This window comes from Carcharhinus amblyrhynchos, chromosome 35, assembly GCF_965287045.1.
Source record: "Carcharhinus amblyrhynchos chromosome 35, sCarAmb.v2.hapA, whole genome shotgun sequence".
Taxonomy (NCBI): Eukaryota; Metazoa; Chordata; class Chondrichthyes; order Carcharhiniformes; family Carcharhinidae; genus Carcharhinus; species Carcharhinus amblyrhynchos.
In genome coordinates this window covers 146,810-162,707 of record NC_137358.1, presented here as the reverse complement: position 1 = coordinate 162,707, position 15,898 = coordinate 146,810, and the positions used below count along the sequence as shown (strand labels likewise).

General features: G+C 43.1%; 1 protein-coding gene across 1 annotated transcript in view; it reads left to right on the top strand.

Moving 5' to 3' along the window:
• LOC145361488 (glycogen [starch] synthase, muscle-like) overlaps positions 1–15,898 on the top strand; it is an 89,510-nt gene that overhangs the window by 48,817 nt on the left and 24,795 nt on the right. The window contains exons 10-13 of the mRNA XM_080217300.1: positions 3,565–3,643; positions 5,962–6,075; positions 11,539–11,665; positions 15,656–15,751. Of these exons, the coding sequence (XP_080073426.1) occupies positions 3,565–3,643; positions 5,962–6,075; positions 11,539–11,665; positions 15,656–15,751 (416 nt within the window). The remainder of the gene's footprint in view (positions 1–3,564; positions 3,644–5,961; positions 6,076–11,538; positions 11,666–15,655; positions 15,752–15,898) is intronic.

Sequence of the window (15,898 nt, the reverse complement as noted above, 5' to 3'; positions counted from 1 at the left end):
GTCTCTGTTGAACTGATTTCCACATCCTAACACACGCTAACCACTTGTTGCGTGAAAAAGTTTTCCTCGTATTGTTAATCCGTGCCCTCTCATTCTCGACCCTTCTGCCAACCCTTATTCCTATCTTCTCTGCCCAGATCCCTCATGATTTTGAACACATATCAAATCTCTCAACCATCTTTTTTCCAAGGTAAACAGTCCTAACTTCTCTAATCTATTTCCTCATCTCTGGAAAAAAATCTCATGAATCAAAACAGAAAATGCTGGACTATCTCAGTATCTGTGGCAAGGGAACAGTGGGTTCAGAATGACTCTTTGTCAGAAGTCAATATGAATCTTCTCTGTATTCCCTTGAACTGTCTGCAGTGGAGTGGCCTGGTGTGACCCTTGAGGCAGGTTTATTGGCCCATCACATTCTTCAAGTACATAGGCAGGTCACAGTTCAACTGCAAACCTTCTCAAAGCCCACTCAGCCAATCACAGGCTGGTCCCAGCATGTACTGACTGCCAATAGGCTCACCTATTGGGATTGGATGGGAAGTTTTTGATATCTTTGTTCCTGGCTGGGGAGCAGAAAACTAAGTTCAGTGGGAACGGGTGGCTTTGTGGTGATGGGAATTGAGAGGGGGCTGGGGGATTGTTGGTCTGCTCGACTCAACCTCAAGTAAGGACAGCAGATTTCCTTCTATAAAGGGTTGGTCATTAGATTTTTAATTGCAGATTTTTATTGAATTCAAATGTCACCATCTGCTGTAGTGGGATTTGAAGCCAGATCCCCAAAAGGAGTATGCTGAGTCTCTGGATTACTAATCCAGTGACAATACCACTCCTCCACTGCCTCCCCATTTCTACATGGCTGTGAAGCAGACTGTTCTAATTATCCAATGGCGGGGCCCTTAAATTTGAGGGAAAATGTAATTCTAATGAGTTGTATTTTTAATGAGAATTCATGTGTCACAATTGGTTACAGATATGATTCCCTAACCTTTCACCTGCCCCGAGAATTAGGAAAACAACATCCCAAATGAATTTCCCACCAGCAGGATATTGGCTTTTGCCATCACTGCGAATATTGTGTCTCTGTCGCCACTAGACTGGAGGAAGTGAAAAATTCCATCCGATGATCATTCACTTAATGGGTGGAATTTTCCCATCATTTGCCAGAGTGTCAGTCTCTGACTGAAAGCCGGTGTGTATCTCTCCAGATACATAGCTGAGTTTTAAGATCTGACCTTGGGCCACTCGGATATAAAAAATAATTGGGCATTTAGTTGACACTGTCACTTATTGTGATGGGGTCTGATAGAGCCAGCAAGGTCGGCTCCTCACAGACTGGATTGCCACTCTTAAAGAACACCCTGATCAGAAAAGAGGTTAAACTCTCTGCAGACTCCTCTGCCCCCCTGCCCCTGCCCCCCCCTCCCCCCACTTCAACAACCACAAAGATATCGAGGGCTCCTCCCACCCCCACAACATAGGCTCAACACCGCACCCCCCCCCCCCCCCCCCACCCCCCACCCCCCACCCCCCCAACCTCCACAACGTGGGCTCAACAGCCTCTCACTGCCAAATGTAATGGGAGTCTCCCTCCAACAGGGTTCCCCAGAGGGCCAGCCCCTGTAGCAACCTCTAGCTGGGCACTGGCTGGACATGTCCCTCTTCCCTAACCCTTTCTAGGCGAGAACCTCGTTACGTCACAGTGTGGAAAATCGGGAAATGAGATCTTGCTTGTGAGAGTCTCGGTCTCCGACTGCCAGTATTCTGTGTCTGCGTCACCGTTCTTGCTGGTGCAAAAGCAGATGCAAAATCACCAGCAGAGTTCCAATGAAACTGATGATTTAAACTGGGGGAAGAGACTGAGAGAGCTGGATTTATTACATAATTATTTGAAGATAGCAGGACAAAGCTACTGAAAAAAAAGTAGATGGGCTGCTTGGTTTTAAAAACAGACATCAGCTCGATTTTCCTGCCGTTACTACTGGTGGGACACACCCCCCCCAGCTCCATTGATGGTAACCCCCTCACAGTGGGTGTCAGACAGTCAGGGGTTGTGTGGGTGTTGATTCTGAGTGCCTCCATCAGGTGCTAAATGCTGCCAATGAGGTATGTCCCCTATGGTGCCACAGGAGGCCTGGGGGAGGCAAACGGATCTGACACAATCCCTGGAACGTCACTAAATTACAGAGGACTCATTAGTATCAAGTGACTTATTAATGATCCTAATTGACATCCCAGATTGGGCCCTTCCCGGCCTCATTTTAATGTTTTTCCTGATGCTGGGAGCCTGATGTAGATACTTTTGCCAATTCTCCCAATGTCTCCCCCTCCTGCAATATGCCAGCTCCCAAGGCTTAATTAAATTTCACCCATCCAACTTTGAATCTTACATCAATGATTTTCTGAGGATTAATGCTGAGGTTTCCCATCCAACCTTCAAATCATATCTTGTACAAAGTCTCGTTCTTCTATCATCTCTATGTGCAGACCGAGATTAGTTCCCAGTCTCCATATACCTCTACTCTCTATAACGTCCTCAAGCCTGTCAACCATGCGCAAATTATAGAATCCCTACAGTGCAGAAGGAGGCCATTCGGCTCATCAAGTCTGCACCAACCAAATCCCACCCAGACCCCATTCCTGTAACCCCACATATTTACCCTGCTAATTCCCTGACACTAGGTCAATTTAGCATGGCCAACCAACCTGACCCGCACACCTTTGGACTATGGGAGAAAACCAGAGCACCCAGAAGACACCCACACAGACACGGGGAGAATGTGCAAACTCCACACACACACTGACCCGAGGCCAGAATTGAACCCAGGTCCCTGGCACTATGAGGCAGCAGCGCTAACAACTGTGCCACTGTGACATCTGCTTTTGGGAGAGGTTTGTCTCTCTTTTCCCCTGCCCTCTTGTATCTCTCCATCCTTTCATCCAACCTTAAGACATTTAGGACTAAAGCAATAGAATTCTTTCCTTAAATCTCTTTGGCTCTGTACCTCCCTCCCTTCCTTCCTTCCTTTAAAACACTTCTTAAAACTCACTTCTTTGTCCAATTTTTTTGGTCTTTCTCCTGATATCCCTTCTTTGGCTTAGTGTCAGTTTTTGTCTGTGATGCATCTTGAACTTCAGTCAAATTGTTCTAACTCTCTATGGCGTCCTGTTATCTCATGCTCATTTATCTAATGCCAATATAGGAGTAAATTGGCTAAAAAAAACTGGAGAAGAGGTTCATAAATATCTGATTGGGAAAAAGATTCGAGGTGGGAGGGTTTGTTGAGACCCAGGTGGGAGCTCAGAAGGTGATTCTGCAGGTTGTAGGAATCTTGTGAACAGGTGACGTTTGGCCAATCAGTTAGTCCGAAAAGCTGATTGACTGTAATGGTGCTTGTTAAAATAACAAATTGTTTCTGTCTGTCTGTCTGTCTGTCTCTCTCTCTTTCTCTCTCTCTCTCTCTCTCTCTCTCTCTCTCTCTCTCTCGAAGGCTGTGTGAAAGGAGCAAGCTTGATAGGCTGAATAAACTACTCATTCCTTGCTTCTTTCTTTTTGTTTGAGTGCAGTGGAGAGTTACCACAAGCAAATAAAATGATTGATCAAGAGGATTTTGTTATGATGAAGAGAGCTCTGCTCTCTACCCAGGTGAGGAATACCTAGTAAAAGATATGGCAAGGTTAGGAGAGAAAATAAGATCTGTCCAATTAATTCTGTTACCCAGCTCATTCTCCAAAGTCCTGCAAATTGTTACCTAATTCACAATAAGGTCACAAATTAATTCCATTCTTCTCACCTCCTGCCATTGTCTTAAATTTTCTTCCCATTGTCATGATCCTCTGTTAGTGGAACAAATTTGTCTTTATTTACCCATCAAAATCCTTCATTATTTTGAGTATCGATATTCAATCACCCACAAACTTTTTCTTCTTTAAAGTTGATTTATTAGCGTCACAAATAGGCTTAAGTTAACACTGCAATAAAGATACTGTGAAAATCCCCTAGTTGCCGCAGGCTGGCACTTATTTAGATACACTGAGGGAGAATTTAGCATGTCCAATCCACCTAACCAGCATGTCTTTCGACTGTGGAAGGAAACTGGAGCACCTGGAGGAAACCACCCCAGACACAGGGAGAACGTAGAGATTTCACACACACAGTGACCCCAAGCTGGGATTTGACTCCGAGTCCCTGGCGCTGTGAGGCAGCAGCGCTAACCACTGTGCCACCCTCTAAATTCACCTGCAGTTTCTGTAGCTTTTCTGGGTTTCAGATCTGTAGTAAATCTCCTCTGTATGAAGGGTTTGACATTTTTTCTAAATGGTCAACAAGAGGCTAAAGAGAGTGAGGAAATTGGGAAAATAATATCAGCATAGGTAAAGAATCGGAGAAACTCAAGGGACAAAAGTGTGACAAACCCAGGGACCTGCTGGCCTACGCCCTAGGGTTTTAATGGATTTGGCTGCAGGGACAAATCACTTAATGTTTCTCTGGGTTAGATTTCACCTGTCATATATTTCCATTTCAGTAATCTATCTTTATTCTCCTGAAACCTGGCACTACACTCCTCATTGCTTCCTACAGTTTCATGTTTTGCGTCATCTACAAACTTTGAAATTATACGTGACATGCAAGTCTAGGTAATTAAAACGTATCAGAAGGAGAAGTGATCCCAACACCAATCCTGGAGAATATCACTGAACAGTTCCTTCCATTCTGAAAATCAATTCATTACTGCTTCGAATCACAGAATATATGGCATGGAGACAGACCCTTTGGCTCAAACTGGTCCGTGCCGACCAAAATGCTGTTTTAATAACCTGTTCCCACTTTCCCCCTAACCTTTAATCCTTTAAGCCCCGAAAGCCATATCATTGAAACCAACAATGTTTTGGCCTGAACTGCTTTCTGTGGTAGTGAATTCCACAGGCTTACCACGCTCTGGGTGAAGAAAATTCTCCTCATCTCGCTCCTAAATGGTTCACCCCGTATTGTCAGACTCTGACCCCTGGTTCTGGACATCAGGAACATTCTTCTTGCGTCTGCCTGTCTCACCCTGTTAGAATTTTGTAGCTTTCAGTGCAATCTCCCCTCGTTCTTCTAAACTCCAGCGAATACAATCCTAACCAACTCGATCGCTTCCCATACATCAGTTCCATCATCCCAGGTATCAGTCTGGTAAACCTTTGCTGCACTCCCTCCGTAGCAAGAAAATCTTTCCTCAGGTAAGACACAATACTCCAGATGTGGCCTCATCAATGCCCTGCATAACTACAGCAAGAGATCCATGCTCCTATACTCGAATTCTCTCTCCACAGATACTGCCAGACCTGATGGGTTTTTCATGCATTTTCTGTTTTTATTTCAGATTTCCAGCATCTGCAGTATTTTGATTTTCTTTTAGGAATTATATAATCACTGATAAATGTAGTGAAAAGCTAAGGCCCCAGGATCTGTTGAGGGAACACTACTAGAAACATCCCAACAATTGGAGTTACCTACTGTATCTATGACAGGCTAATTATTGCCTGGAATTTTAATAGTTCTTATTTTGTGAAGTCTCTTTTTGTGGAACTTTGATAAATGCCCTCTGGTGGTCATTATCATTAAAATTAAACTCCCTGTCTACCCCACAAAAGAATAAAACTGTCTTCATCAGACATGACTTATCCTTTATAAATCTATGCTGGCTCCCTGATCAGTTCATATTATCCAAATGAACTGTCACATTCCCTTGTAACATCTAGTACATGGGTGAAAAAAATTAGTAAATGGATTTGAGGTACAGATTAACCCTGAACTAACTAAAAATCAAACAGACCTTAGGGGCAGAATGGTTTCTTCCTGTCCCTGAAAAGTTTCTGCCTTATATTTTAAATTTGGCAGATTTTATAAAGATGGAAATGTGCTAATCTTTGGAGTAATATTCAGTGGTTCTTTAAGTTTATATTTCTTGCTATTTTCAGCGCCACTCATTGCCTCCAATTTGTACTCATAACATGCTTGATGACTCTACGGATCCAATTCTGAACACGATCCGGCGGATAGGTTTGTTCAACCATCCCAACGACCGAGTGAAGGTGAGCAACTGGACTGGGTGCGTTTTTCAATTGAAGCCTTCTCAACTCTTACCTCAATATTAGTCCACTCCATTGGAGGCTTTTAATTCCAGCAACATATTATGATTATGTGTATTTTCATTATGTTTTTGTGAGATGTGGACATTACTGGCTAGGGCAGCATTTACTATCCATCCCTGATTGCCCTTCAGAAGGCGATGGTAAACTGCCTTCTTGAACCACTGTAGATTAGGACGAGAGCTCCAGGTTTTATGATGTTTTGAAGGTACTTATCCCTCACCCTGCTGGACTTCATCCTAGGATCTTAAAAGAAGTGATTGCTGAGATAATAGATGCATTGTATTGGCTAATTATGTGCTGGGTGCTAGTTAGTATGGCAAGAGGAATGGGTTGAATAAACACTAAACGGGTTGGGGCTGCAGTGCTTTGTAAAGGTTACTGGTGTCCATCATCTGCTTTGGAAACTGAAGCATGTCAAGGTCCCAAATAAAGTTCTGGATACAGCAGAATGTCCTGCTGAATGTACAGACATTCCTGCTCCAAAATGGAAAGAAGTCCTAGATCATAGGCAGCCTGGGGGCTATGTGAACCTCACAGTCTGAACTCGGAGACTGGAGAAGTGCAGTGGGCATACAGCAGGAGCAATCATTGGAAGCAAGCTGGATTCCAGCTGCAAGGAGGGGCAAGGGCTGTGTTCTCCACAGGAAAAATGCACAGCTTGTTATGTAGAGTTGTCCTACATATTCCAAGATGGGCTCTGTACTGGGCTGTAGAGGGTATTATGGTGGTGGTTACCTGCAGGTGCTGGTGCACACAGCATGCAGATGGGATGGATACAGATCCACGTGAATCATAGACGCCTCTCAGCTGTGGATTGCAGGGGAAGTGTCAATTTCTGACATGGCAAGATCCAAGATTAGTGGGAGAGGCTGAAGAAAAACAGGCAATATCTCTACCTGCAGCGGAGGTATGTGGTCAGTGAGACAGAGGGTGGAACTGCATCCTGTAATACAGATCAATTCTACCTGAGAAGGGTATGATGAAGTGTGGGAGGACCAATTAATAGGGCTCGGGGGCTCCTTTTTGGAATGCATACTGACTTGGTGATGCCACTACAGTGGACAGGGTCCAGATCAATAACACAGGACACAAACCTCATCACCCAGGAAGCAGCAACAATCCAGATTTCTAAATTTGTGCTGTTAAAGGGATAGGCACAACTCAGTAGCCCTGTGTCAAATTTAGAAAAGCTACAAAGTGGAAGGCAGGAATGCAGCCTGGAGTGTAAAGGAGAGAGTGGTGTTATAATTCAGGTTAGAAACTCCAAAGTATTTTATGAAGCCTGTATGGATTGTAAGTTTTGCACTTTGAATGTGGCTAGGATAAGCATGATATGTTTTACCTCGGGTATGATTCCACTAGGGAGCTTTTCTCATACAAAGTTTATTTAAGAACATAACTAACATATATGGAAAGAAAATTAGCAACAGCTTTAATCAGTTACAAACAAAACCAAACAAACACATGATAATGTATAACCCTTAACAAATATATCTAAAATGTTCTAATCAAACAAAATTTCCCATAGATGAGAAAAACCTTTCCACAGGTTTAACACAGCAAAGGCTAATGCTCACGTGATACTGAGACTGAGTCCTTTGGATGAATGCTGCAGTTCTATCGATTCACACGCAGACAAGCTTAGAGTCAGAACAGCTTCTCAAACACCAGGGAGAGACTCTGGTTGAGTCACCAACAGCAAATTCTGTACTCCAGGAAGGCAAGAAGCAGAATTTCCAAAATCAAGCAGAGAGTGAAACAATTCTTTTTAGCTTGATATCCCTTCTAAATCAAGATTGCTGCCAGCCATAAGAGACAATGAAACCTTAAATTCACTAGGAAGGGAAAAAAACTGTCCAGAACATATGACCTTCCTCCAAACAATACAGGGTCATAAAAAATCCCAGACTAAAAATAAAAACACCCCATTTAAACCACTGAAGGACTAATAAAAAGACTTCTAGCAGCCAGCCCAGCAGTAATGAAACCAAAACTGCTTATAGCTGCAGAGAACATGATTTTAAAAAATTTCTTAAAGATACACTAACATCACAGTGGAGAAGACACATCAATTCTGCCATCCCATCAGTGAAGGAGAATTACGGTTTAATAATTAATCCCATTCATCAGTGGCCAAATGGATTACATTCATTTACTGTTAGCTAAATGAATACTTATAATTTTCACAGAGTCAGGGAATTGTTATGATGCAGTAGGAGGCCATTTTACTCATTGACGGCACCAACTCTCCAAATGAGCATCATGACTTAGTGTCATTCTGCTGCCTTTTCAACACCCCCCCCCCACCCCCCATGCATTGCTTCTATTGATGTAATCATCTAATGCCCTCTTGAATGGCTCAATTGAACCTGCCTCCACCACACTTCCAGGTAATGCCTTCCAGATCAGAACCACTCTGGGAGATCGGGGGGAGGGGAGGTTTGGGGGTGGTGGTTTTCTCTCTCATTTTATGCGGTGTAAATAATGATAGGAGCACATTATGATGTAAACTTTGTTCTCGACAAAGATAGCCAGGCTCGGAGATTCATGAGCTTTGCAGCTGGAGTGCACCCCTGGGTGTGTCTGGACTCGCTGGCAAGTGCTTCAATTCCATCATGTGCAGTTGGTGTGTGACAATCGAATGTCAATGTTTCACATGGTGCACGGTTCCCAGGAACTTACCACGTCTCTGACATCCTCAGTCACCCTCAGGTGCTGGGGACCTTTAAGAGACCAGAAGGTTTGCAGGGCTGATGACACCATGTGCCACCCTCGGACTCCAGCTGAGGAAAGAGCGCTGATCATTCCACCACATGCCACACTACCAGAAGGAGGTGGATGCTTTGAATAGCGTTCAAAGAAGATTTACCCAGGATGCTTGGTCTCAACAGTGTTGGCAATGAGGAGAGGTTGAGTAAACTAGGATTTTTTTCACTGGAAAGACAGACGCTGAGGGCTGACCTGATAGAAGTCTACAAAATTATGGGAGGCATAGATAGGTTGATAGTCAGAGCTTTTTCCCAGGACGGAAGTGTCAATTACAAGGGGGCACAGGTTCAAGATGAAAGGGAAAGTTTAAGGGAGATGTGAGGGGAAGTTTTTTTATGGTGGGTACCTAGAACGCACTGCCAGAGGAGGTGGTGGAAGCAGGCATATTAGCAACATTTAAGAGGCATCTGGATGGGTACACGAATAGGGAGGGATATAGACCGAGTATGGGCAGAAGGTTTTTTAGATTTAGTTAAGGCATCATGATTGGCAAGGGCTTGGAGGGCTGAAGGGCCTGTTCCTGTGCTGTACTTTTCTTTGTTCTTTGTCTTTGTTCTCATGCAGAGGGATTCCTCCATTGTGCATTCTACTCTGATGAGTGACTCTCCAATCTCTGCCTGATGTTCCATTGCATCCCTTTGCACCTCTACCAATGAGCTGGAAGCTAGTCCTCTGATTGGGACTGAGCTGGTGGCTGGTCTCCAAAAGCCCCCCAAATGCCTGAGGCCCAGGCCATTTCTGCCTTTGACTATCAGAAGTGTTCTCCACAAAATCATTGGGTCAGAGATGGGATCAGGGAGTGGGCTAAAATCTGGCAAATGGACTGTAATGTGGGCAAATGTGAACTTGTTCAATTTGGCAGGAAGCACAGATGATGAAAGATTGCTGTGGTATACAGGGATCTGAACATCCTAGTGCAGGAATCAGATAAATTAGCCTGCATATACTGCAACTGATTAGCAAGGCAAATGGAATGTTGCAATGCATTGCAAGGGGAATGGAATATAAAAGTTGGGATGTTTTGTTTCCGTATAAGGTGTTGGTGAGACCATACCTGGAGTACAGTGTACAGTTTTGATGGTCCTTATTTAAGAAAATATGTAAATGCATTGCAAGCAGTTGAGAGAGAGAATATCTTATGGGGAAAGCTTGGACAGGCTGGGTCTGGATTCATTACAGTTTAGAAAACTGAGATGATCTAATCGAACCAAGTAAGATACTAAGGGAATTTGATAGTCTGAATGCTGAAAGGAAGTTTCCCCTTGTGGGAGAGACTGAAACTAGGGGACACAGTTTAAAAATAAGAAGGACCTCATTTAAGATGGCAGTGAGGAAATTTATTTTTGTCTGAGGGTCATGAATTTTTGATTTGATTTATTACTTTCACATGTATTAGTATACAGTGAAAAGTATTGTTTCTTACATGCTATACAGACAAAGCATACCATTCATAGAGCACATAGGAAAAAATGAAAGGAAAAGGTGCAGGCTGGAGTGTTACAGCGTAGAGAAAGATCAATTTAATATAAGGTAGGTCCATTCAAAAGTCTGATGGCAGAAACGAAGAAGCTGTTCTTGAGTTGGTTGCTTTATGACCTCAGACTTTTGTACCTTTTTCCAGACGGAAGAAGGTGGAAGAAAGTTTGAGCGAGCATGGGATCCTTAATTATCTGAGATAGTGAGAAATCTAGATAGAGTCAGTAGATGGGAAGCTAGTTTGCGTGATGGATTGGGCTACGTTCACGATCCTTTCTAATTTCTTGCAGTCTTGGTCAGAGGAGGAACCATATCAAGTTGTGATACATCCAGAAGGGATGCTTTCTATGGTGCATCTGTGAAAGTTGGTGAGAGCCAAATTTCCTTCACCCCCTGAGAAAATAAAGGCATTGGTTGGCTTTCTTAACGAGAGCATCAGTGTGGAGGGACCAGGACAAATTGTTGGTGATTTGGACACCAAGAAATTTGAAGCTGTCAGCCATTTCCACTTCATTCGTGTAGATGTAGTCAGGGGCATTCCTCAACCATGCTTCCTGAAGATTGGAACTTGTTGGATTCAGGATCACTGAATATTTTTAAGGCAGAGGTAGACTGATTCTTGATTAGCAAAGGAGAGAAAGGTTATGAGGAGTAGGTGTAAATGTGGAGTTGAAGCCGCAATCGGATCAGCCATGATCTTATTGAATGGTCGAGCAGGCTTCTGGGGCCAAATGGCCTTCTGTCCTAATTTGTATGTTCTCTTCTTGCCACTTGCATGCTCACTGTGTTTCCTCCAGAGCCCTTCACACTCGATCCTACCTGTAATTTCTGGTGTACATGTATGTTTAAAAATGTGCAGTGAAAAAGCAGCTTTCTCTTTTATTCCCCAAAGATGGAACTTAACACACTTTTTCCCAGGGCCCACTGGTGCAGTAGCAAGATATGAGCAGCCTACACTTCAATTCCATATATGTATGGCAAGCAACTCAACACTTGTCTTGAAATTGGCATTTGGACTCACAAACAGTTTTCATTATAAATGTGAAATGGACCAATAGACTGCATAGCAAACGGTGAGTGATAGGTAATATCTGTATACGGTGGTGCACGGGTGTTCAGTCTGAAAGATACGGAAATAAACATTTTCTCATTGTTTAGGTGATTTTCCATCCAGAATTCTTGAGTTCCACAAGCCCACTGCTCCCACTTGACTATGAAGAATTTGTACGTGGCTGTCACTTGGGGGTATTTCCTTCATACTATGAACCATGGGGTTATACACCAGGTGAGTGCTGTGGTACATGCTCAACACTTAAACTGGACTTGTAGTTGGAAAGAGGAAATGTCCTGTGTGGCACAAGCCGTAATCGGGGAGCTTTCTCCCAGGACAAACAGTCAATTATGAGGGGACACAGGTTTAAAGGAGGTGTACGAGGCAAATTGTTTACACAGAGGGTGGTGGGTGCCTGGAACTTGTTGCCAGGGGCAGTAGTGGAAGTGGATACAATAGTGACTTTTAAGGGCCGTCTTAACAACAAATACATGAGTAGGATGGGAATAGAGGGATATGGTGTCCAGAAGGGTAGGGTGTTTTAATTAAGTCAGGCAGCATGGTTGGTGCAGGCTTGGAGGGCCGAAGGGCCTGTTTCTGTGCTGTAATTTTCTTGGTTCTTTGCTACTGGATTTAGCACGTTTACAAAAATATTGACCATTATTTCTACTAATATCGGCCAGGAATTTTCACACAGGCACATGTGCATTTCACATGGAGATTCAGAAATTCCTGTCCCAAGGTGTGCTGCCCTTCAAAAAGCTCCCTGGAAAGAGTATTATTGTACCATCTGGTTCCACATTCAAATGTATTGGAATAATGTGAAGCTTCTTTACTGATGGTGTAGTAAACTTACTGCAAAAAGTTTGGTTGGCAGCAACTTATTGTCTACAGATAAATGTAACTGTAACAGTTATGGAAGATCCAATGAGAATAGTATGTGCAATAGTTTGGACTAAGTGAGAAATCTCAGACTTTCCATTAGCTGAAAGACTGCAGCTGCTAAAAAGGCCACACAAGGAAAGAGGAGAAAGGCAGAATTTCAGGTAGGACACTTCTGTGACATGTTATTAACAAGCTGTAAATCTTCTTCTAGTTAAAAAAGCCAAGCTTTTTAGGGGGTGAATTGCATAGATGCCCTTAAATAACCAAACTTAATGATTGGAGATGAAGCTGGCCACCTTGGACAGTATTAACGTTAAAGAATCATGGCATCTCACAACATGAGCATCCTCATTCACAATGGGGTGTTGGTTGTCAGAGACCAGCTACACATTGAGGAAGTGGTGTCTCTTTTGTTAACCTAAACACGGGATGATGTAGCCATGTGATCCTTGGAATTTGAGGAACAGGACCACAGTTGTGTCCTGCTGATTCGGAACATCCAGAAAACTCAAAGCATTGACTTGCTCAAACAAACAAAACATTAGTCACTTGCCTGCTCTGGCTGGCTGGGAATCAGGTAAAAATGTAACCCGTGGGGCGTGGGTGGGATTGTTGTCAATACAGTGTCAATGGGCTGAATGGCCTCCTTTTGCACTGCAGGGATTCTGTGATTCTATTCTATGATTCTAAAACATAGCTCTGTCTGACACTAGAATAGCTCCGAGGTTTGGTTCATGTTTTCTGTGTGGGTGGTACTGACCCACATTAACCTTTTACCTGGGTAAACTTTTTTACTACAAAGATCAATCATCTCAGTTCCAGGACGTTACCTCAGGGTAGTTTTCCAACACAAGCATCTTCAGCTGCTTCATCTATGATCTCTCTATCGCAAGGTCAGAGGTGAGATCACTTCTTGGCCTTTTGGCTAAGCTCACGTGTTAGATCAAGGCCAATGGGGGTGCAATGTCCTTTTTTGTCGGCTTGAATCTTGTATGTCTCTCTTGTGGGGACCATGAATTGGATTCAATTTGAACTTGGAGCAAGCCAAGAGGTGGGTTTAGGTCCATCCAGTCCACTCTGTGCATTGACTTGGTAACTTCAGAATGGAGTAAAAATGTTTTTTAAAAAAAGACAGAAGTACCATTTACAACTCCTCAGAGACTGAAGTAGTCCATCTTATTATGCAGTTAATCATGAACACCATCCAGACTTGGGTTGATAAGTAGCAAGTAATATTCTTACCAGACAGATCCAATGAATGATCCAGCCATATTTCCTTGACATTCAATGGCTTAACTATCGCTGAATAAAAGTTGCCATAGTCAGAGGACCATGGCTGCTCTCCATATTTAAGAGGAAACTGACTGGTGGTGATTAAACTGATGATCACCACACCTCAGGCAAGGGCAAGGTTGTGGAGGCAAGGCCTTTAGGGATAATCTCAGCCAAGAGGGAAATTAAACTCGTGCAATTGATGCTGCTCTGCATCACGGAACCAACTATCTACCCAACTGACGACCCAACCCCCCACTGAATAACCAACCATTAATCATTAGCGTTCTTTGCATAGCCATTGACCAAAAATTGAACTGGAATAAACACATTAATGTTTTAGTAAAGCAGATCAGAGACTTGGAACTCTGTGGCAATCAACTCCTGATTCCATCATCTACAAGGCACAGATCAGGAATGTGATGGAATACTCTCCACTTGATTGGAAGAGAGTTTGCCCAATAATGCTCAAGAAGTTCCATACCATCCAACACAAAACAGCCCACTTGATTGTCCCAACCTCCACCTTAAATACTCATTCTCTGCACCAGCAATACATACAGGCAGTAGGCTGTACCATTTATAAGTTGCACTGCAGCAACTCACCAAGGCTCTTTTGACAACAATGTCCAAACCTAGGACTTTGACCGTCTAGACACATAAGGCCAGCTGACGTGAAATCAGTACTACCTACAAATTCCCACAAGAGCAGGAATAGAATAAGATTCCCCTCCAGGTTGCACATCTGGCTTAGAATTATATCACTATCCTTCACTATTGCTGGGTTAAGATCCTGGAACAATCTTCCGAACAGCACTGTGGGTGTACTTGCATCACATGGGGGAAGATTTTCACACAGACAGTGGTGGGTGCCTGAAACACACTGCCAGGGGACATGGTGGAAACAGGCACATTAGCAACATTTAAAAGTCATCTGGATGAGTGCGTGAATAGGGAAGGAATAGAGAGATACGGTCTGAGTAAGGCAGAAGGTGTTTTTTAGTTTAGTTGGGGCATCATGATCAGCACGGGCTTGAAGGGCCAAAGGGCCTTTCCTGTGCTGTACTTGCCTTTGTTCGGACTGGAGCAGTTCAAGGAGGTAGCTCATACCACCTGCTCAGGGACAATCAGAGGTGGGTAACAAATGTTGCCTAGCTAGCAATACACGTATCTCATGAAGGAGTAAAGAAAAGTATAACACAATAACAGAGGATATTTGCCTAAAGGTGAAGATTGGAATCCAGAGTGATTTATGGCACAGTGAGGCCACTCTGGCCATGAAGTCTGTGTTGTCTCCATTTCCCAATTCTATCCCCATAGCCCTGCAAGTTTGTCTCCTTCAAATGCCACACATTCTTTTTAATTTAATCTTTCTGAAATCATTGATTGCCTCTGTTTCCACCATGTGGCCAGTGAATTCCAAGTCATTATCACTCACTGAGTAAAAGTGATCTCGCTCACATTCTCCCTGAATTTCATGCTCTATCTGTGTCCTTGTACCATTAGCTGAAGAACCAGTTTTTCTTTGTCTACCTTATTCTAATCTGAGATAATCTTGCACACCAAAGAAAAATAAGAACATATTTTATAAACAAAAACTAAAATCCTGGCAGTCATTATGGAAAATAGCAGAAAGTAATTTGTTTGGGTATAGCTTCAAGGACTCTGGTGCTAACTCGCTCTTGAACAGACTTTTAAATTCCCTATACAGCTTCATCAACCCTATTCCCTGCTTCATCAATCACGGTGTTTGTAATCTATCTTAAGACAGATCCCAGACAGATTTCAAATAGACTGATCAAATTGTCGGATCAGAGAATGTGTGTTAACTGGCCCTGTGATCAGTCTGATCAAAGTCACATGTGGTGTCTGTTGATGAATGGGATAGGGATCAGGAATCTAAATCAAAACATTGAGTCTAATTTTATAGCCCCACACACTGTAATTAGCATAGACTGGTGATTGAAGCTGGGAGGGTTTTGGTTGGTATGATTCCATTGTGTAAGAATCACTTTTTAATGTTTATATGGTTTTAATTCTGTTTCTAAACAATCCTTTCTCTCCTAGCGGAATGCACGGTGTTGGGAATTCCTAGTATTTCCACTAATTTGTCTGGCTTTGGCTGCTTTATGGAACGACACATCACAGATCCTTCTGCATATGGTGAGCTTCTGTAATCAGTGCCCTTTGGCTCTATCAGTATTCAGGCCCACAATAAACCCCTCCAGTCTGGGTGCCCTCTTTCCATTATTCTCTGAATTAAATACTCATAGATGTGTCGGTTCCAATTGTCTAGAAAAATTAATCTTT